The following is a 23333-nucleotide window of genomic DNA, read 5'->3' on the forward strand; positions in this document are numbered from 1 at the left end:
ACCAGCTCTAAAGCACCAATCTTGAACCCAAGCTCCAGGCCATCTGCGCCCCTCTCCAGCTCAGCTTGTCCCCTTCCAACGCCTTGCACCCTGCGCTGCTTGCCTGAGTCCCCGGCCAGGGCCAACCCTGCAGGAGAAGCCTCCGAGTCCACCCCGTGCCCTCAGTTCTTCCTGGGAACAGCAAATTCAGGCTGTCCCAGAGCAAGGAACCAGCAGCCTAAATCATGGGGGTTGCACTCCGGCAGGTTCCCTCTCTAGCGTCCCTTCAAGGACCAGGTTCAACCACAACGCCGGCTGGAACACAGAAGGGAAAGATGACATTTTATGCCACAGAGGGCAAGCGCAGAAAGCTATGAGATGCTGGTGCAGTCTGCGGAGGGAAGCGGGTCCTGGCTGGTCTCCAGCATCCCAAGCAGCAGCACCTGCACAACCAGCTTCCCAAGGCGGCTGAGCAGACTGCATTGCAGCAGCGGGGTCTTGAGGGGACAGAGGATGCAGCAAAAACTACCCTGGGGAGGAGGAGAGTGACCCTCCGTTTGGCTGGCTACACAAGAAACCCTCCTGGGAATACTCCAGCAGCAGCAGCAGCAATCCAACCACATTTCCAGACCGTGCTCCACAGCCATTGGAAGAGCAGCTCCCCCTCACAAACAGATCAGATACAACCTTCAACTCCCTTCTTAAATCAAGCATTTCTCTAAATAAAGCCCGAACTCAACAAATCCATTTTATTGCAAGAGAGAGCTTGAAAATTCATTCTGGTTCATATACCATCCCTTCATAGTTTGAACTTTACAAAGTATTTATTTACTGGAGTTATTTAAGGAATCTTTCCCTGCTAGGAGAAATATAAACATTGATTTTCCTGCCTGAACTCCTACAGCTGTGAACCACTGTACAGTCCTCTCCCCTGTGGCAGCACCATGCCCAGAGCTGTCTGAAGGGAGATCATTCCTCAAAGAGAGGAAGGGAAGGAGCTGCGTGCCCGGCTCCTGCAGAGGCGGGGAAGCAAACGGGGCCATGAAGGGCACCGTGATCCTGTCACATCCATTCGTCTTACTGGATGAGGTTCATCAAACCACCGGCATCAGCAAAAGGCAAGCAAAAGCTGTCAGCAACCTGCACCATCCACGTCCATCCTCCTGCAGCATCCCATGCTGTTACCCACCGTACGCTGGGCAGGAGAGCACTGACTCCAAAAAATCCACCCCTAAATGCAGATGCCGCACTGCTCACTGCGGATCAGGACCCTCCAGCCACCAATTTTCCTGCTGCACACATCACCCACGTCCTAGCCAGCAGGCAAAGGCTTTTGGCCACACAACCACAGGACCATGGAGAGAAATCACCTTGTCCCTTCCCACACCAATATGGACAAGGGAAAACCCAGGATAACCTAAAAGACAGAAGTATCACATGAGGGGACAGTGGGACGCGCCACTTTGCCAGACCTGCTTGATGCAGTGTCAGCGATGAGCTGCGGGCTTGGGGAAGGCAGCATGGTTTCCCTTGGCCGGGCAGGAGATCCAAGCTCCAGGCAGCAGGAAGGGAGGCTGAAGCCAGGACACTGAGGTGCTCTGCCCTGCCACTCCACACGCTCCCCCCCGAGCTCTGACACTGGCCTTGGGGAACTGCGATGGCTTCCTGGCCATGCTGTCCCCCTCCCGGTCCCCTCCTCTCCACCACACTGCAGGAGTCGGCTCCCAACACTGCCCGTTCCAGGGACACCACCCTGCCTGCGGCGGGGATTTCCATCTGCTTCACTTTCTCCACTGCCAGCTCTCAGGAAAATCAAAAAGCCTCCCAGAAAGGCCATCGGCTCTTCCCTCAAAGGTCTGTAGCTCCCCTTGCAGTAGCAGGGCCACCAGCACGGCAAGCTCTGGCCAGAGACCTCCCTGCCCGCTTCTCCCCAAGACGTCTGTTACAACACGTCGTGGTGCCCGGCAGCCACACAGCTTTCCCTGCAAGCTAGTGGAGACACACAGAAATGGGAGAGAACATGGGACAGGCATCTTTGACTGTCCCCCACAAGCCACCAGTTCCTCAGCCTTGATGACTGGCAGCGCACCAGTCTGCAGCCTGCTCCCACCAGGCTCCTGCCTGGGACTGACGGACAACTAAAGTCCCTGCCTGGAGCATCACGCTTAATTTAAGGGTCCAAAGATCACAGAGGGCACAAGACTGGAAGGACAGTGCTGAACAGTGGCCCTTGGGCCATCCTTACACAGGACACCCCATACCAACACACGGTGGGTGTTAGCAGCAGTCTCTGCCTCACAAAGGCACTGGCTGAAGGAGGAACCCAACCACAGCCTGTCCAAGCTCTGTACTTCCCCCTATGAAGCCTGGCTGGCTCCCTTCCCGGCAGGCAACGAGCCCGCGTGAGGAAATACAGTTGTCTCCACCATCTATTCACCAGGCCCATCTGCTGACTGATAACACACATACTCTCCAGCCCCAGAAAACACAACTGAGATAAACATCGCCTGCCACCTCCCAGACGCCTGTGCAGGAGAGAAGCCCCTCTCAAAACCAGCCGTTCCACAGCAACCCGGCAAAGTCACCCACCCACGGAAGGGCTTTTTCTTGGCAAGGGGACACTTTACAGGGAGCACGATGACACAAGCTCTCAGCAGCCCGTCGGGCTGGCAGCAGGGATCTGCTAGAGGCTCCTGCTGGGTGCGCATGGCAAGGAAAGTGCAACAGCCGTACCACCCCGCAGCGTGGACAGGGCTGGCCCACGTGGCCATGCTTCCCACCGCAGTAGCTCTACCCAACCAAGACAGGGCGCACATCAGCTGGCAGGAGACATCGCCACATTGGCAGGACTGCACCTACCTTGGCAGTCACAACAGTGTAATTATAATACTTAAAAAAGAATATAGAAGGTACTCAACCAAGTAGACAGCTTTCAGCGTGCTGATCAGGTGCCAGGGAACCTCACTGCTCACTTTGCCTTGCGGACTTAGGAGTGCCAAAGACAGCCCACCGCTGAGGCGACCCTAAGCAGCCTTCGCAGGCAGGATCCGGCAGCAGAGCTGCCCAAAGGATGTGCGACTGTTTCCCTCTGGACACTGTTTCTGAGAGCACAGAGGTGCCGGGGGAAGGCTGGCATCAGGAGGGACTGGAGAGTCTCTGCAGGGACATCCTGGCCCTTTGCTTCCCTCTGACGTGCAGGAACTTTCCTCTAGCTGCGGCAGGGCAGAATTGTTAGGAGAAGACAGGGAAGGGATTAAGATGGCACCTTCTAAACCCACCGTGGGATAGTGATGTCCCCTCCTAGGGCTCTGCTCAGCCATGAGTTTAGGAGTCTCTGCTGAGCTTGCATGTCCCATTGCTACGGAGCCCTGGCTCCTACGCAGCCATCGAACAAGCCGGAGGTCTCCAGCACCTCTGGGTGTCATCTGGGACTAAAGGCTTTTCTGGAGCCTCACCAGAGCAGGGCAATACAGGAAGGAACAGGGCAGGGTGCAAGAGCGGGAAGTGCCCAAAAACCTGCAGTTTGCGTCTTTCCTGCTGGCAGGGAGCTGGTGGTGTGCCAAGCCCGTGTGATGTGCAGCTGAGCTCCAGGGCAAGAAATGGCAACCAGCCCTGGACAGAAGCACCTTGGACTGCCAGAGCGAATGGCTCGAGGTGACCTGGGCACTGGAGCGAGAGATCCCAGGGATCCACTGCAGAGCCCACACTGGCGACAGGGTTATACGAGCTCGTGTCAATTGTACACAGCAATGGAATCAGGCTGTTTCTCTAAATAAAACTCCTCCAGAACAGCTAAAGCCTAAAAACTTACTGCTTCAGTTCTCTCCTGCAGTAAATAAACAAATAAATAAAAATCAATTGTTCTACTCAGCAACATACAAACCCCGAGTTCTCTGAAACAGGACGCATTGTAGCAAAATCCTCTTGTTTGACAAATACAAGGAAAAGCACTAGAACTTTGTGGAAGAAAAAGAAAAATCACAACCCCCCCCCAAACAAAATCCTGCCTCAATTGTCTGTGAGCTGCGAATCGCTTCCCCTCCTCCCCCTCCAGCTGTTTTCTATTTAACTCCTTCTTTCAACAGCACAGCCTGCTCTGACCCGAGAGAGGACTGCAGAGCCGTCTCCCGCGCAGACCTACCACATCTCCGGGGCCAGCCGGAGCAGGAGACATCCATGCCCGTGCAAGAAGGGGGTGCGGGAGGTCAGGAACCATGCGGCATCGCTCTGGCAGTTGAACTGTTAGAAGGGGACGTGGGTTGGGATCACGGCCCGCACGTCGTGAAGCCCGGGCAAGGAGATGCTGTTGGCTGAGCTGACTCACTCTTGCAGAGCCAGGCAAAGGCTGGTAGGCTGGACCAGGGGAAGGTTGCAGCAGATATACTGGCAGAGCAACACAGAAACACTATGAACCGGGACTTTCCACTTTTTACAAATTTCTACAGGAGCATCAGTGGAGAAAAACAGTCTCTGATTCACACTTTAAACCCCCGAGGCTACAGAAGTGTCACCAGCTCTGTGCTAGTACCGTACAAACGAGGCAGGTTGCATAACTATTTCCAAATCCTGTCTCTCCCATTCCTCCAAAGTGAGACAAAAAAATGAAACAGGCTTCAATACCACTGACCTTCAGCAATCTCAGAGAGGCACACGCAAAACTAAAGCACCAGGAGGGACCCGTCCCCTTGCCCTCCTCTCCCACTTCGCACCAGCACAGTTACTCTACCGAGCAAGGGCAGAGACAGCAAAGAAAACCTCCCCTAGCCCACCCACGTTCTCTTGGAGGATTATATCAAAGCAACCAAGTCAGGCGGTGCCAGGCAGGCCCACTGCAATGGCACAAACGTGCCCACCAAACAGGGGCCCGTGCTGGACCGCTCTACCTGTGAGTGAAAGCAGCACCCCCCTTCCACAAGAGCAAGTGCAGAGGATCCCAGGGTAACTCAGGTCAGAAGGGACCTCGGGGGGTCTCCAGTCCAGACTCCTGCTCTAAGCTGCATCTCTAAAAAGATCACAGCAGGTTGTTCAGGTTTATACAGTCTGGTCTTGAAAACCTCCAAACATGGAGTCTACACAACCTCTCTGGGCAGTGAACTCTACTAAGTGACCATCCTTAGGGCAAAAATGCTTCTCCTTATATCCAGTCTGATCCTCTCCTGTTTCATCCTACACTTGTTGTTTCCAACAACAACTTATATCCAGTCTGATCCTCTCCTGTTTCATCCTACACTTGTTGTTTCCCATCTTCCCACCATGCAATGCTGTGAAGACCCTTGCCCTGTCTTCTGGGTGATGTCCTTCTAGGTATTGGTAGACCTTCTCCAATCTTCTCCAGCCTGAATGAGCTCAGGTTCCTCATCCTCTCCTTGTAGGACACACGTTCCAGCGCCCTGACCATCTTAGTGCTCCTCCACTGTGGAGACTACTACTAGTAGTCTCAGAACTACACCTTTCTGGGTTGCACTCCTGCTCCCCTTGTAGAGCACCGGGGATATGTTTGGTACTGTATGGGTCTGAGCAACCCTGTAGAACAGGGCTGGTGGCTCCCATCCTCCCCAGGGGAGCTGAGAAAGTGCTAAGGGACCCCTGGCTGCAAAACACATCTTCACCCTAGCAGAACAGCTCAGCTTTGTCACCATGTCTGACACCTCGTGTTGTTCCAGGCACCACCACTGTGAGCGGCTGTCCAGCCCAGGACGGAGGTTGGCCTCCCAGCAGACCTGGTCTGTAGCATCCAGGACCTGCAGTCCCCTGTATGAAGCAGCACTGGGATCTAATCATCACACCAAGGTCAGAGGAGGAAAGAAAAAAAACAACTCCAAAGAGGATACAACCTTGTTCATGCAACCTCCATCTCTCACCAGGCAGCTCCTTCAGCTTGGACTGGAGCTGGGGCCTTGGTTCTCTTTGTTCCTTCAGTCTACTGGAAGGGAACCACAACAGCTACAACTACACAAATCCCTCCTTTTGTTGAAGCAGTTGATGAAATAAAGACTTCTTGATCCTGAAATATTAATTTTTGAGTGCTCCAGAGCTTTATCATATATTTATATCTGCTCTCACTCTTTAGAGTCAATCCAGGACAAACTGTCAACTAGTTCCCAGAAACACAGCTTAGACAGGGAAAGGAAAAACCACCGAGGGACCAGCCCGTTCCGCTCCTGTGCCAACCCCCGCTCCGGCCAGGACCCCCCTTGTTTCTGCAGGTTACCTCCTCCCAGCCCCAGCACACTATCAGTGCTCCTGACCATTCACTGGGGCAGGACAATTACAGTTATGCAGAAAATAGCATCTTCCACTGGTAATAACTTGCAATGAATTGAAGCAGGACAACTAGACTTGTTCTGTTTAATAAAGCAACGGTGGCAAAGGAGAATCACTCATCAAAGCAGAAGGGAGGGAAAAAAAAAAATAGATGTAATTCTGAGGCAGGAGACCCTGCAAGGGTGAGCACTTGAGGGTGAATGGGGCCATTAAAGACCCATCAACACCACGTACCCCCCCAAAAAGTGCCAAGAGGCTCGGATAGACACTAAGGGTTTTCCAAGCTAGCGACACACTCCAGTTCCTAAGAATTTCTTGGTCCCGTTGCACCAAACCTCAGAAGAGTTCTTGCACAGTTTCTATTTAGCTTCTGCTTTCCCACACTGGACACAGCCCACAAAGTGCTCCGCCAGCTCAGATGTGCTCCACCAGCCCGGGAGAGAAGAGGCTGCGAGTTTTAATGAGAAGTTCCCAGGGGAAAACTGAACTCTGCTAATGAGAAGTCTGAGAGAAAAAAAAAACCACTGGCCCCGGACGTGCAGAGTTCATTCAGCACTATAGTTCTCTGGCAGCCAGCAAAACCACAGAACGCGCTCTCAAACTGCAGCTTTCCCTGCAATTTACTTTGTTGTCATCTCCTCAAAAACAGGGCTTGCCTGCCTTAAGAAAGACAGATGTTAAGGGTGAGAGGGGACAGGGTAGGAAGGGAAGAAAGGACTTCCAAGGCAACGCTCTGCAAGTACAACTGCTTGCAAAGGATGCAAATGGAACAGAGAATCATAGAATGGTTTGGAAGAGACCTCAAAGCCCATCTAGTTCCCACCCTCCACTAGCCCAGGTTGCCCAAAGCCCCATCCAACCTGGCCTTGAACACTGCCAGGGAGCCAGGGGCAGCCACAGCTTCTCTGGGCACCCTGTGCCAGGGCCTCAGCACCCTCACAGGGAAGGATTTCTGCCTCACATCTCATCTCAATCTCCCCTCTCTTAGTTTAAACCCCTTACCCCTTGGCCTGTCACTACACTCCCTGATAAACAGCCCCTCTCCAGCTTTCCTGTAGCCCCTTCAGGGACTGGAAGGGGCTCTAAGGTCTCCCCAGAGCCTTCTCTTCTCCAGGCTGAACAAGCCCAACTCTCTCAGCCTGTCTCCATAGCAGAGGTGCTCCAGCCCTCGCAGCATCTCCGTGGCCTCCTCTGGACTCACTCCAACAGCTCCAGGTCCTTCTTGTGCTGGGGACCCCCGAGCTGGACGCAGCACTGCAGGGGGGTCTCACCAGAGCGGAGCAGAGGGGCAGAATCCCCTCCCTTGACCTGCTGGTCACGCTGCTGGGGATACAGCCCAGGACACGATTGACTTTCTGGGCTGCCAGCTACATGCTCCTCTACCCTTCGCTGGCCATGAAGAGGCCCCAAGGAACCGGTCAAGAGCAGGGTGGGAGGGCAGAGGCACAGCTGGGACAGGAGCACCCTGAAAGCTCCTGTAACATGCACCAAAGTCTGGCTTAGATGAAGTTGAGGAGACCATCATTACTTGGGGAGTCCTCTTCATGGCTGAAATCTCTGGCTGGGTTTGGCCCAGGAAAAGGAGAGAAGGAGCCCAGTCTTGAACGGGATCTGCCCATCTGAATACGTGGTCACTGGAGATCCAGGTATTTGCAAGAATGCAAGGCGACGAACATCTGGAAGGAGCATGCCTCACGCTAGCTTTCCTCTACGGCTAAGGACATACAGGCAGCGTTATCCTGAACTGATGAACTGGAGACAAGAGACTTTTATGCAAAATCATCAAAGCAGAATCAGAATCTGGAAGGCCTGCCTTGTGAGAAAAACAGGACACACATCATTAGCCTTTAATATACCTTAATTGCGTCGGTGTTGTAAGATACTGGCTTTCAGAAGAAAACCAGTTTGGCTGGCAGAGCGCTGTGCAGTACAGGCACGCTGAGACACGACCATTCTCAAAGGCTCCTTTGCTAATGAACAGGTTAGCCAAATCTCTGCCAGGGCAACAAGAAGAATCCCTGGGGATACAAAAGGAAGAGGCAGACAGAGTATTTCTAGGAGGCCAGTAAAGTCTGAGTTCTAGCTTTGCTCAAACATCGTAAGCTTTTGCAAGCTCTGGGTTCACAAACTTGAGATGAGGGACCAGCTGTCTAACCCTAAAGAAGCACCTCCCGCACCAAGTTAATCGGGATGCAGGGCACAGACGAGATGGCCAACAGCAATGGGACCTCTTCGAAACTCAGCAGTCTCAGCTGCATTTCCCCACTCCTTAACATACTCCTTCTGCCAGCGCAAGCAACCCACTGAACCTCTGTGGGCTCTGTTTGCCCCTCTGTAGAAGACAAAAAGTCACCAAAGGAGGATGGAGGCATGGGGAACGTGCTACACTGGCACAATCCAGTCGCACCGGATCGTCACGGGACAGGCTTTGCTGCCGCAAGGCTGGCAGGAGAACAGCCCGGGAAGGTCTCTCTGGAGCCCCAGCCCTGGGGACAGCCACCAGCACAAGCCTCAGCTCCTCTCAAGCTACACTGTTTCTCATTAAGATCAATTCCAGCCTGTTGTTATAATTAATAACCTCATCTTGACTCCCTGCATGCAAGCATGAGAAATTTCTGCAGTTGCAATCACAGTTCACTTCAAAGAAACCAATTTAGCACAGCAATACTGCTGCCGTCATTCCTGGACTCAACTACCTTATTTACCTTTTCTGTGCCTAATTTCCCTGGTCTTTTGGGTATCTGGGGAAATTAAGAGCAAACAATATCAAGCTCCAATTGCACCCAAGTATCATACTAGGTGAGGAAAACTCGTGTCATTAACTCAGCCCAGCACCATGCTATATATGAGCTTAAACAGGTTTGATGATAATGTCTTAATACATTGATTTGGCTCAAGGTGGTAATGAACTGAATGGCCTCGATCCATATCTTGCCTGCCTTTGACACCACCACACTGACTTTGACTAAAATCCACATACAGTGGATATTTGCACAAAGGAGGTACACCAGTTTTACAGGTTTTTGTCACGGTTGCATGAAATCCGTGTAATTTCGGTGTGAAAAGCGTAAAGGATCTCTGCAGATAACCTGGTTCTGCTAAAACATTTGGGAGTGCCTCAGTGTGCCTGCAGCTCCCACAAAAGCTGCTTTTTCAGGAGAAAAAATCCTGCAGTCCTCCAGCAAACACAACACAAACATTCAAGAATTTAATTTTTTTTTTTTTGTGAAAAAACAGACCAGAAAGGCCTAAACCCTAAAAGACTGATGGACCCAAGTTACGGTGGATACTTGTAGCTTCAGCTTCTTGAATGCTTGGAGCAAGATCGCACTTAGAGAACAGTAGCTTTGTTCTTTAGAGAGCCTGGTAAAAATTGATTCTGCTATCTTGCATGTTTATTATTATTGTATTCTATCTCTGGTTTGAGCAGTGTCCCAGAGAATTTCCCATGTAAAATAAGGCTGTCCAGCAAAATTCATGAGCACCTGAAATGGAGGAAGATTCAGACTCCACTGATATCAATCCCACAGACCAGGATGATGCATCTTACAGATCTGCTACTAAATAAAACGACTACCTGTTTGCAAGATGGCTCATATAGAAAGGCTCAGAAAACCCCCAGACTTTCACACCCACCCATCAAACTGAGGCCTCCACGCTGAAAAACTGGAAGATGTGATCCACAACCCAAACAGGGCAGGGGTCTTGCCAACATTATGTGGCAATACAAGGATTAGGAGAGTTGCCGTAATTCAGCTTTTGGCCCTTCAGACTCATCTTTTAAGCAACACCAGGGGAAAGTTTTTCTGGAAGCAGCAAAAGGGAATTTGGGAACTCTGAAAAGGTCCCCTTGGTTAGGAAGGAAGACTTTGAAGGAAAGGCAGGGGGTTCAAAAACTTACTTAATCATTCCCTGACTGGCCCATAAATCCTTCCCTGCCTTGAGGCAGCTCAAAAAACTCCTCAAGAGCCTATGAAAGGTCCATCCCAGTAGACACTTCCCTGGTCAATAATACAGCTGAACTGAAAAAAGGTGAATCGGGGTGAGGGGAAGAGCGGTTCAGCTGCCACGCAGCAAGACAGGCTACGGTCAAAGGCCAAGCAGGTTCAGATCTGGCAGAGGAGGAGTGATGCCTGCTGACCTGGCTGCAGTGTTCAGCCTCGACTCTCTGACCCTTTGACCACAGCAGGAGAAGAGACTATTACAGAGCAAACATGGCTCTGGCAACATCAGGACTGACAGAACACCACTGATCTCATCACACACCCAGCAGCGACCAGCGAGGACACCGAATCCTCTGGGATGAGCTGCAGCACAACCCCTCCATGGAGCAAGGTCCTGTAAACCTCAGGGTGTTCCAGGAAGAGGGTGGGAGATACCAGGAGCACCTAATGGCCTCCTGCACCCATAGGAACCTGAGAACAAACACACCTTGAGCAACACGAAGCCAAATCCCACCCTGGAGGCAGCCGCTCTTCTTGCAGTCACAAGGGCTTCCTGCTGATCTGGACAAACTGGTGAGCAGCTTAATGCTGAATGTGTGAGCAGGACACATCACACAGGTGCCACTCACAGCACAGACCTCCAAAACCACTGCTGATGTTAGACTAGCACAAGACATATAGAAATCAAGGGAGATCAGTGACAACAGCAAGAGGATTTACGACCAACATGCCAGATCTAGGAGGACTGGGAAGATGATGTTCTTTACTGCTACTGTTACACCAATTCATTGCAAATCATGGCAGGTTTTAATTTAAAAAGCCAACAGAAAGTTGGTAACAGCAATGAACCAAGAGAAGATCCCAGGGAAGAGCAGCGTAGGGTTAATGCCTCTCTCAAACCACTAACACTAGCTAATAAATGGCATTCAGGGAGGCTGCAGAACATCCCCTTCACCACATCTTTTGCCCAGAGAGGAAGAAGGGGAAGACTTTGCTGTCTTCAGTGCATCGCTGAGACATAAATGAGGTTGACATAACAAGGAGAGACGTCCTTTTTTGCTCCATCAAGGATGTGTGCCGCTCCCTCAGATCCAATGGCTGAAGGATCCTCCTTTGAGCTCCTTCCTTTCTTATTGCCTCATTGCAGAACTGCCAGGCTGGCTCTGACGCAGGTGCTGCCATCAACCCTTCTCACCAAGCCCAGGGGACACATCTGCTATCCACACCTGCAGATCAGGCACGGGAATGCCTGCCCACCTGCGTGGTGCCTGCCCAGAGACAACAGGATGGGGACAGCTTCATATCAATGATTATCTATGATGCTCGGGTCGGGAAGAGTGGGAGGGATGGCCAGAAGAGCTCAGAGAGTTAAGGATTTCAGATGAAATATGGGAGGGAACGGACTAGAGGACATCTCTTAGGATGTCTCATGTCTGGAGAGCATGGTACAGGACAGGATTGAGGAGCTGTGGGTGATGCTGTGAGTAATGCCACCTCACTCTCACAGCCAGTGCCACCAGCTCAGCTCCAAAACACCACCCTGTACTTTCAGAGAGTAAATGAAATCCCTTCTTCCTAGGATGAAAAGGAAATTCAAAGCTATTTGCTGCCTTTGAGGCCTAAAAAGCAAAATACCGCTGTTGGAGGATGCTATGCAAGTCTTGAGAGAGCTGCCTGCCCCCTCGCATGGCCCTGCAGGGGTTGTGGGGTGGTGGGAGCCATCGCAACGCAGGCACAAGGACAGGGAAGGAGGTGGGAGGGCCCTGCCGAGCCCCTCTCTCCTTTTGTCTCATCCGTTCCCACACAGCCCATAATGAGCTGCATGGGGCAGGCCTCTATTTGCTTGAGAAACAACCATCTTTTTCCCTAAATTCTCCTTGAAAAAATAAACCAAGGCATAGCTCCAAGGTGCAATTAAGAAAAAAACAACAGTAATTAAGAGCTCAGTACCATTTGGGATGGATGGAGAGAGAAAGAATCGTGTTTCCGTGAGGTCTGAGACTAAGCAGAGCAGGAGGGGGGAAGCAGAGCCCCCAGCCGCCTCCTCCTCCTCCTCTCCTGGGGCTTTAACTTGGCCATCATCCCGGCTCCTGGCAGAGCTGCTGCCGGGCGCTCTTCTTGGAACGAGGAAACTTCTCAGGGCCCAAGCTCACGCTGCCAAGCTCTGCAGCAGCACTGTCCCACGCCAAACCACACAGCACCCTTCCCGAGTGGGATCTCGCACCCACCGGCAAGACGGAAGGCAGCAGGGCACTGTGGTCTGTCGCCAGTGGCTGTCAGGCTCTCTTCAGGATGATTAACAGGCCTTAATGAAAAGCTAAGCCAGTCCTGTGCCTCAGGAAAGCAGCTCATGCTTAATAACCCAGCCAACAAGCTTTGTGCTGATCTGCAGAAAGAAAGAAAGATTGCCAAGGGACAGAGGAAGAGAGGAACTCTGGCAACTCCCAACATCCCTGGAGTTCAGCCTACGGTCGGATCAGGGCATGGAAATCAAGCGCCACAGCCACGTTACAAACATCACCTGGCAGCGAGGGGAAAGGTGAGGATGGCGGTTCCTCCCAGAGCCACCAACCAGCAAGCCCTGCTATCTCTCAACATGCCTGAGCAGCTCCTTTGGTGACAGGAGATCAGAAGGCAGAGGGCAAACCTGAATGTCCTCTCTTCTACTTCAGGAACCACATCTGCAACCCCTTCAAAGAACACCCATCCCAACGCACAGAGCGGGGCAATGTCCCAGATGAACTGGGTATTGCAGTTCGCACACACATGCACACGCTCACTCCTTCCACCAACTCCTTAGCTCCTGACGCAACTTTTGAGTGTGCTCACATTCCCTACCAGGTCCTGGAGAAACACACACGAAGGCTTGGTGCAGTTTGCTGCACTGCAGCCACGTCCCTTCACTCTTTACTGACCTGGGGGTGAAGCTGCCTGGGCCAGCATGGAGAGCAGAGGCTTCAAAGAGCAGTAAACCCCACCAACCTCACAGATGGCTCCAGCCTTTTCTGCTCCTGGATCATCTGCACCTTCTCCAGCTCCATTTCCAGGTTATGTCAGGTCAAGCAGATGAATGCAAGACCACGCAAAATTTGTTGCTGCATCAGCTGTGGTTTTGGGAGCCTGTTGCTGTGCTGCAGCCAGCAGGCTCTGCTCTCCCTGCGGGCTCGGGGGGAGGAAGAACAAGGGGGGAGCAGCCGCCTCAGGTGCTGTTCAGACTCAGGGCAAATGAACCAGCATCTCCTCCACGCAATAGGAGGAAGAAGCAATTTATTCTGACAAACGGTGAAAGCCTGCAGCGGGGTTGGCCCTTTCTGTCAAAGCTGGTGTACCAGACAGAGGCTTACGCGCTGGAGCAGAGAGGGGAGGGTACTGGCAGTCAAGCGATATATGCATCATTCACGGAGGAAGACGATCAGCAACTCAGAAGAACCAGGCTGCGAAAGATACCTGCCTTCCCACCTGGGGTCCCGGTGGCAGGCAAGCACCGTGCGTGCTAGCTGGCCATCACTGCTTGTCCTCCACACCTGGGGCTGCCAGTGAGCAGCAGGGACTCAGCAGACCCCTCTAGAGAGGGGGTTCATGTCTCAGCACTTCACCCTCAGAAAGGGTTGAACGTTTGGGCACGAGTGCCTCTGGGATGACAGATGGTGTTAAGGAGCATCCAGCAACGTGGCACAGGTGGGATGTTCCTATTTGCATCTTGAGCTTATAAGTGAAGTTCAAGTTGGCTGTGGAGTGTTCACAGTTCCAGAGGCCACGAAACAGAAGCTCTTAACTGTAGGGGACCTGTGAGGAGAAGGATCTGGGATGCTAGGTGTCTGGATCAGCCAGGAGAGAACAGGCAGCAGCGCAGAAGCCTCCTCAGGAAGCAATATAAGTCCAACATCCAGTGCACGCAGAGATATGGCTGTGTCCTCCTCAGCTTGCAACACCAGCCTGGCTGCTGGATTCCCTCTTTCCACAAATCATCTGGGGAGGTCTGGACAGAGCTGGGAATGACTTTCCCACTGCAGCCAAAGAAACACTGCCAGCACCTGAAAGAACCAAGACTTCACGCCTGCGCACGCTTCTGCATATGTACCTGTGCAGCCCAGCGCCTGCAGCAGACAGAGGTGCTTTGGAGACCTTGGGTTCTCCTTCCTTGCTAGACAGCAACCAAGGCACTGACAGGCCACGGATCCTGCCCAACCACTAATCTAAGACGAGTCCAGAAACCAAACATGAATTTCTCAAGTCCTGGCAATGATCTTTCACCATCCTCTGAATTATTCCTACTTGCTAGTATAACGATTTCCAAACCTTTGGGTCAAACCAGACCAGCTCCTTGCAAACAGCAATAACCAAGCGTGGGAGCTCACACTTGCCTGCATCCCAGAACAGAAAGCAGCTGGAGTCGCATCTAAGTGCTACCAACAGGAAGATGAAAGACTTTAAGACGCTCCTCTTTTTCCAGTGACACTGTCTTTATGGGCTCTTCTCCCCGCTCTCCACTACATACACAGCTCCTTTAACTGCCGATTTTCCACAGGTGGTGAAGTTCCAGATGGTCCTTGGGAGGTTTTTCCAACTTTATTTATTCTATTTAAATAACAGGGGCATATGGTTTATTACAGCCATTAAAGGATTTGTGTATGTATGTAGGGGGAACCTGAAGAGAACAAAACACGCATCTGAGCCTGGGACTGAGAGCGCTATCAGGACCTCTGAGCACCCAGACCCTCGACACCAGCGCCTGGCCGCAGAGGAGCGGAGAACCACCTCTGTCTGCACACACCAGACCAAGGGCTGCGAATGAGTTTCAAGCTCCTCACCTCCATCACACCAGGTCCTTCAGCGCTAGCAAGGAGATTTATACCAGCCCAGGAGATCATCAGGAGTCCTGTTCCCTTTCTAGAACAGCTGCCACCCCCTGAAGAGGGTGAAAGTCCAATCTCCAGGACACAGCTAGAGCCAGATTAAACACGATCTAACCAGGAGCTGAAGCAGCTACACGCGGCCCTTGGAAGCAGAGTATTCATGCTGAATCAAGCAGTGGCTGCTCCCAATCCAAGCAGGGGAGCCCTGGCTAAGGACAGACCCAGGACCGAGGCAGGCAGCGAGCTCCGTGCCCCTGCTACCTAGGAAGCCCCCCAGGGGTAGGTGCAAAAGGGCTCGGAGAGGGTCTCCGTTACCCCAATTTCACTAACACGTCACAGCAGGCTCTGTGCATGAGTTGGGTTAGCCCAGCTGAAAAGAAGGTACCCTGCAACACAGCGGCCTGGCTTCTCTTGGGGGAGGAAAGGATCCCAACAGGGAAAGCTGTCCCAGAAACCTGCCGATGTGTACTTCAGCCCAGCTGCAGAAGCAGCAGCCGTGGTACCACTGGAGGAGCTCAGAGACCTGGGTACGGCAATCTGTCAAAATAACAGTCTTGATCACCTCTCTCCAGGTCCAATTTGAAACAGGCCCCGGAGAAGCAGAGCAGAGGCTGCTCTTTGAAGGAGGATCTAAGTATGAAGGCACCGAAAGAGAAGGAGCTCTTCAGTGCTATGAATCTGAGAAACTGGGAAGGAAAGAAAGCACCGATGGGGCTGATTTCTACGGTTACGTTTTACAATAAAACCCTACCTGCTCTCAGCAGGGAGGGGAGGAGGCAAGGAACGGAGCAAGAAACTGAACTCATTAAGCTGCTCTCTCATCTGAGGAGCTGGGACAGCTTCAGCAAGGAGGGTGGACTCTTGGGACCAAAGGACACTTGATTCCCCCCAATTCAGCTACCCGCACCTGAGGTACGTTTGAACAATCACTTCAAAAGCAACCCCTGCAGAGGAAAGCAAGCTGGATGAAGAGAAAGCTCTGCTTGTTGTTTTCATTTCTCTGTCTTTAAGCCAATTAGGGAATTGTTTTTTAAGTGAGGGTCTGTGGTCTACCTCAAAAGAGCCCGAGTTCCCTGGAGAACAGAGCAGGGCAAGGGAAGGCGACCATGTGGAGTCAGAGCCCTGCAGTCCCCAGACACTGCAGGAACTGCTGGCCCTGAGCTTCTCTGCAGAAATCCCAGCTACTCCAGCCCCCAGAATCTCACTGTTTTCTAACACACTTCTGCAGCAGATGCCTCTCCCCTTTGCACCTTGCTTTTCTCACCGGTACATCACACAAAAAGCAAGTGTTGTTGACATCAGGCAGACCTATCCTTGCGTCTTTCAACATTTGCCCAGTGTTTTAAGAACCCAACGTGGGAAATGTCTTTGAAGCTTCACAGACAGCCAAGAAGAGGCTAAGATGAAGGCACGGTCTGTACTTTTATTCTGCTCTCATAATACCTGGCCGCAATGCAGGGTGGTCAAGCTGGGGAAGGGGCTACAAACACAGGTGGAGCACACATCCAGGGAGACAGTACAGGCAGCTGGGAAACACGTTTGCCCAGACAAGCAGCTCCTGGCATGGGAGTGTGTAGATAGACCCCTTGTGTGAACCAAAGGGTAAAGGTTTTGCCATTCACGCACCGGCACAGGGCTGTTTTCTGCCATTCTTCCCAGCACAGCCATAGAAGATACATGCATTCTGCATCAGAAAACAAAAGCACCTGCGTGTGCACGGCAGTTTGGAAGCACAGGTCCATTTCCCCAGATGAAGGTTATCTTTAAGAATAGGGAACAACTTTAGATGTCACACAACTGAACAACGGCATTTGCAACTTATGCTGGCATCCCTCCTATCCCATGTCTGGGGCTGTTTCACACCACCTTCCAACACACCAAGTGTGAGTGCTGGAGGCTGGGGCGGAGGAGGAATTTTTCCTGTTCCCACAGACTAGAGAGATACGGGACTAAGGCTAAAGAAGCTATGGGCCCATAACTGGAAAGAGCCAGGAAAACCTGATGGGACTATAAACCAGGCACACTCAGGACTCACCCACAGCCCTTACTCCCGGTGCAACCTCCCTCCTGTGTGGGGAGGATGACAGAGGAGATTTACTGGTGGCCGCCAACCTGAATTGCTGCCCAGCCAAGATTTATGCTGCAATTTGTAGTGCTGTTAAAATAAAATTGGAAGAGTGGTGGGGGAAGAGAAAGAGAGAACGAGAGAGAGGAGAGGGAGGGGAAATGGAGCTACAACACAGCTCCAAAGCTGTCTGCTCCCATCTCTCACGTCTCCATTGAATAAATCACCCTGCATTTCCAGCTGCTGTGCTCCAGCCTGCCGTTCCTGCAATGCTAATACCTGGGCTCGCTTCACAGGGGGGCACACGCAGGGTACGGTTAATAGAAATCCGTCCATCTCCACAGCAGCTGAAGTGTCAGGCTCAATAAATACAGCAGGCAGAGAATGCAAAAGGTCCAGGGCATCCGCAGGCTGGTGGCTGCTCCCAGGACTTCCACACCACAGCCACCAAGGCTCCAGAGGCCAGGAGAAGGGACGCCCCCACCCCAAATGTCACCCTCTGCCTTCTCATTCCAGCACTGGTTAAACACCATTCCTACCTGCCAAAGTCAGAGGTGAGCTAAATTACCCCCTGTAACTCCAAGAACCCGCCAGCTCTGCACACTAGATCTGCAGGAAAAAGGCTGAAGTCACGGATCAATATCCCCGCATGTGCAAAGAGCTGCAGGATTCCCCCACCGAGACCCCCGCGGACCCTTCCTCTGAGGGGAAGCCAAGGAAAAGGCAGAACGCCTTGCAGCTCTCAAGGAATCCTGGCTCTGCTCTGCAGGACTGCATGCTGCCACATGACCTTCAAAAAAAATCAAATCAAAAAACTCTAGTTAACTTTAACAGAACAGCTTCCTCTTAATACCAGGGAAACACACCCTGCCCTGAGCCAGCTGCTCTGTCCTGTGCTGCTGAAACCATGGAGGAAATTCAGAATTACATCCAAGGAGACTTTGCCTTCCACCACCTCAGCATCCCTGCTCTGTACAGACAGAGCCAGGCTGGCCTCGAGGATTCTCACCTCATTACAGAAACCACCACAGGGCAATTTAATGAGAGGCCAAAATATCAATCCAACACTGACCATGCAGGCACCGGCGCGCTCTCAAGCCCTGCTACTGAAGTACCTTCCTGCGGTGCTCCGGCCAGCAACTGAGTCCAGTTCCTTCTTGCAAGGGAGAAGGGAAAAGATGGGATCCTGCGCACGGGCTGAGTCCCGCCAACAGCAACGGATCTGTTTGCACATGTGCAGCTAACCCATAAAGGTCACTTCTCTTTTTCATGTGCCTGAACTTTAGGGGGGACAATTATCAACAGTTTCCAAGAAGCTCAGTGGGATAAAACACGCTGATTTTACTGTGATTTGGCTGTCAATGCTTCCTCTTGCCCAGTCTACTTGTCATTTTAATTTCCTTGCACTGACAGCTTCTAGGACAGTCCTGGGCCGATCTTCAGTATGAGCGTGCACAATAAAATACCCCTGGATGTGCCGGGCAGACCCAGACCCGTGTCCTCTGTGGCACAGCATCCAGCGCAGACAGCAAGATGGGCTCCTGCAGCATGGCATGATCCCGGCCAGCCTAAAACCCTCCCCGGCACCGAGGGAAACGTGGCAGTCAGCAGTGCCTCGAGGCCACCCAGGGCAGTTGCAATGTCACAGGAGATCACCCACCGCGGAGCTCCTTGGCTTGCCAATGGTATCAGGAGGACTGAAGACCACTGTGCCACATCAGAAGCCCACAACGCTGCCACCCATCCCATCAAAGGTTCAACGCAGGAGCACTTGGCCTCGGATTCAGTTTGATGTCACTGTGCGCTTTGAAAACAGTGGCTGTTCAGTTCCTCCAGCTTCTCAGAGACAGCAAGGAGGATCACGTGAGTTACGTGGGACTGGAAGAGCCAGCAGCAGAACAATGCTGTGCAGGCTGAGCCACGCAACCATCCAGCAGCCCAACCTGTTCCTTCTGTTCATACCCCATGCTCTAGAGCTACTGCCACCTTAACTGAGCCAGAGACTTATCTGGCTGACTCCTCCAGCAGCCAGGCAGGCAGTAATTACCAGGGAAGCCCCTACAAGTTATACTGTACCCTGGAGGCCTCTGGACTCGGTAATTCAGACCTTCGTGCTGTTTACTGCCTCGTAAAGATGACACATACTTAAGTTAGCGCTTTGACAGCTGGAATCTAGAGGATGCTCATGGCTTGAGCACGTGCAATTAACCCTCAGATGTCCACATGCCACAGAGAAGTTTCCTGCCATCACGGCAATCCGGCAGAGGCCGTGCTGGGACCTCTAACAGCTCAGCATCCCTTCCCTGCAGCACGACACGGCACCTCCTACCAAGGAGGGCAGCTCCCGCTCTCATTTAAAGCTCCTTCAAGCCACACACATTTTCGCAAATGGGTAACCTCAGCATACATGCTCCTCAAGGACAACCTGAAGGACATCACTGCCAACCCAGGGACAGAGAGGAGAGAGCGAGCGTGCATGCCCTGCCTGCAGCAGGCTCAATGCTGCACAAGACAGATGGGCGCTGTCAGCTGCCGTGCCCTCCCCACCACGTCACCACCGACAGCAGTCCCTCCAACACACACACTGAGCGTGCCAGGGGCTGCAGCGCCCACACCAGCACACCCAGAAGATGCAAAGCATCTAAACGTTTGCTGTAGGAAAAGACAACCCATGGAAAACAGGCCGTTGCGCCAAGGTTTGCTAGGAGAGTCTCTAAGGGTGTGTAAAGCAATGGTGTGCCATGGAGGCTGCTGGGCAAGACAGCAGCAGCGTCAGTGATCAGTCCGTTCTGTGCCACGGGCCGCAACCGTGCGGCTCCTGCAAAAGAAATACCTTGTCCACATTTCAGAAGCACCAAGTGTTTCCGCATTCGTCGCTCCCTGCAGGTAGACACAACAGCTGTGGGGTGAGGCAGCAGGAAAAGCCTCAGCTCCTCAGCAGGGAAGGTTACAGAGGCCACATTTGCTACAGTTGGTGGCACGGGTCCGGTGGGAAGTCCCAGTGCTGCATGGTGCACGTGCCAGCCAGGGCTCTGAATAAAAGGTGTCTCCTCCTTGGAGTACCAAGGAATCGGGGAAAAATACATATACATACATACACATCTATCTATCTATAGTTTCACTTTTCCAAGGTTATGCAGGTTAAAATTAGGTTTTTGGGAAGATGAAGGATCCTGCTTGTGTCCACCTTCTCCCCACTCCACATTGGGGAATGCTACAGAAGGTCGGGGTGTAGGGACACCCTGTCCCCTCCAGCCCGCGGGGTGGAAAGAGCCAGCCTCCAACGTCTCCTTTCGCTCTAGTGAGTCTCCCAAGCTCCAAATGCAGAAGCCCAGCCCTGTGTAACTACAAGCCCCAGCATGCGATAGCACTGAGCGCTGGGAGCGGCAGGGCTTGAACCCGTGCGTCTGGAGACAAAGCTGAGCTCCGTACTGCTCTGGGCAAGGGCAGGCGAGGCCCCTCCAGCTCCCAGCAAGCTGCCGACTTGGCAGCCTTTAAGCACCTGCAGCCCAAACTCTCATCCTCGCCCCATGCGCTGCCCCGACTCTCCGGCTGATTGTCCCACCGCCATCCAAAAGGGCTGCGGGCTGCGTTCACACTTCACTTCAAGTTTCCTTCTGGTTTGAATGTCCTGCTGCAGCCTCCTAAATGCTATCTGTAACGCAGGAGCAGCTTCTTTCTCTTCAGATCAGTTCTTCACACCTCCTCGCGGTGACCTTCAGCACCCACCCCTCGCAGGGATTCAGTGATGCTTGTGGGTACGGATGCCGTGAGATGCACCGGCTGACACAGGCTGCCGGCTGCATTACCAGTGCCTTGCCAGCACCAGGCAGAGCAGGAAGGCTGGCAGGCGCGGCAGGGCGAGAAGCGTGGGGAGGTACCCAATTCAAATAAAAGCCCAGGGCCGTTTGGTGAGGAGAGTGGCTGATAAGGCACAGCTACCTGGGTGGGTGGTAGATCCCTGGGCAGGAACAGGCAGATGCAGCCCCAGCTTGCCAAATGCAAACAGCGTCCAACCACAGCTTATCTTCCCTCTCTGTGTCCCTCGAACAACTGTCCTTCTGTTCGCGGTAGCCCTGCACTGGGGGGGGGCTGTTTCATCCGAGGGAACAAAGGCCTGCAGAGGTTCCTTCAGTGCACGCTCCCCTCCGTCTCCTCCACGCACGAGCACCAGCCTCCAGCCGAGACGGGATCAACGCAGCCTTTCAGCGCCATGGCCAGCTTGAGGCCAGGCGCTTGCAGCTGGGGATGGAGGCGGGCGAAAGGAGACTGCAGCTCTGCGTGCTTCCCCTCCCCATTTCTGAATCGCATCAGTCGGAGACCCGAGCCCAGAGCCAACAATGTCAAACTGGATTAAGTTACTGGTCAGAGAAATCCAGCACGTGCCTTTTGCAGCAACCAGTACCTGATAATTTTGGAGGAAAGCAATGAGCTCCGGAACAAACCCAGGAAACGGCTGGCCGCTTGGCAGCTCTGCACGGCTGGGAGGGGAAGGGAGCTCCCTGCCTGCCCCACGGGCGGAAAGCAGGAGGCTGTTCTTGCCTTTGCCCCCCTCTAACAAGCCCACGGCAGCAGGAGCACGAGGCTAAGGCAGGTACATCTCCCGCCAGCACAGACGCTGCATGATGTTAGGTGGACGGGCTTGTTCCCACGCTGGCTCTTTTGTGTGACCCTGGGATAAAAACAAATAATCCACACATACACGCTTTCCTACATCTTCTCCTTTGCTGCAGCAGCTCAGCCAGGCTCCTGAGCTTCCTGCTGTCATCGTGTCCATCCATCAGCTGCTTATGGAGGGCTGAGACCACTTCACAGCTCCAGGCTACACGCGTGACACCTCTCAGGGGTGCAAGTGATTTGCCATGAAACACTAGACCTGCCTCTGCAGCCAAAAAAAGTCAAGGGAGCAGTGCAGAAGGGTTGCTCTGGAAAAATCCCTTCTCTGGCTTCTCTTACTATTCTCTGCTCTTAAAAAAATAAAAAAACCCCAAAGAAAAATTCACCACCTACCAATCCCTTTCCCACCCTCAACATACCTGCATCCGGAAACACGGCTGCTCCAAACAGAGCACTAAAGGGCTCTACCAGGCCCTCCTACCACTCATTGCCGCAGCACAGAGCACAAGAGGCTGAACTCCTTCACGACAAAATCCCCAGGATCTCTTCCCAAAAGAGATGGAGAGGAGAGGACGATGGATCTAGGCACAGCCAAAGTTGGATGCTAACCCCCTTCATGCAGCATGGCATCCCGAGAGCACCAAAGCAAAATTACCCAATGCCTGCACTTGGAGAAGGACCTGAAACTACACCCTTGGGAACAAGGGTGCTCAGCTACCACCGCGTCAGGAGCACCCCAAAACCAGGTAAAGCTGCTGCTCTCCTTTCTTGCTGTGACAGCAAAACTCCAGGCAAGGGGTTCAGGCATTTCTATTCATATTTTAGCCATCCCTGCTGGGTAAGACAAGGACACGAGCTCCAATTGACTCCCTGTCCTGGCTTCTGCCCTCTCTTTGGAGAGGGTAAGCGTGCAGGATAGCTCTGTTACCTGCACTCGTGGGAAATGGAGATGGGGAAGGCTGGGGTGCAGACAGGGAGCAAAGATGTTTGGGTACCTATTGAGAACTTCGGTCACTGCTACTCTGCGCCATCCTCCAAGTTCTTCACGGCTCCAGAGCTATAAATAGCCTCAATTTAAACAACTAAGAGGCTTTGTGAGCGAGCGGACTGCTGGAACAGCCAGCATGGAAAGCGGATGGGCAGGACTGGAAGCCTCAGGCGGATGAAACAGCATCCTGCCAGCTCCTTGGCACTGCACACTTTCTTGAGCAAGACATTATTCCAGCTGCCGTGTGCTTCAGTGAGAACTGGCAAGCCAACAGTTACAAGCCCAATGTTCCCATCAAGCAGGTATCCACGACAACCTGCAGCATCATTGCTCTACCAAATCCCAGCTGAACTTCGATGTCACAACTTCCAGAGGGAGCACAACCCGCACGGGGACGCATCCACCTCACTGCAACACATGGGGAACACGGGCTCCATGCCAGCGTGATGAACAGGCATGTCCTGAATATCAGAGCTGACGTTAGTACCCCTGTGCTTTGGAAGAGTGGTGTCTCTTTCCCTCCTCATCCCTCCTCTGTGGATATAGAGTCAGAGCAGATTTTGGCTATTTCCTGCTTTTTTACAGCCACACATGTCTCTGTTCTTCGCATGGAGGCTTGG

At 52.8% G+C, this 23333-nt stretch overlaps 1 protein-coding gene across 14 annotated transcripts in view; it reads right to left on the reverse strand.

Annotated features, from left to right (window-relative positions):
- The window catches only part of CAPN15 (calpain 15), a 60006-nt gene that overhangs the window by 15724 nt on the left and 20949 nt on the right, over positions 1-23333 (reverse strand). Inside the window, exon 1 of one of the 14 annotated variants that reach the window (XM_054843337.1) lies at positions 4121-4244. The exons of the other annotated variants lie outside the window; for them this stretch is intronic. Within the exon in view, the coding sequence (XP_054699312.1) occupies positions 4121-4125 (5 nt within the window). The 5' untranslated portion in view covers positions 4126-4244. Of the gene's footprint in view, positions 1-4120; positions 4245-23333 lie in introns of those variants that run through there. 14 annotated transcript variants of the gene reach the window in all.

This window comes from Grus americana, chromosome 15 (genome assembly GCF_028858705.1).
Source record: "Grus americana isolate bGruAme1 chromosome 15, bGruAme1.mat, whole genome shotgun sequence".
In the NCBI taxonomy this organism is placed as follows: Eukaryota; Metazoa; Chordata; class Aves; order Gruiformes; family Gruidae; genus Grus; species Grus americana.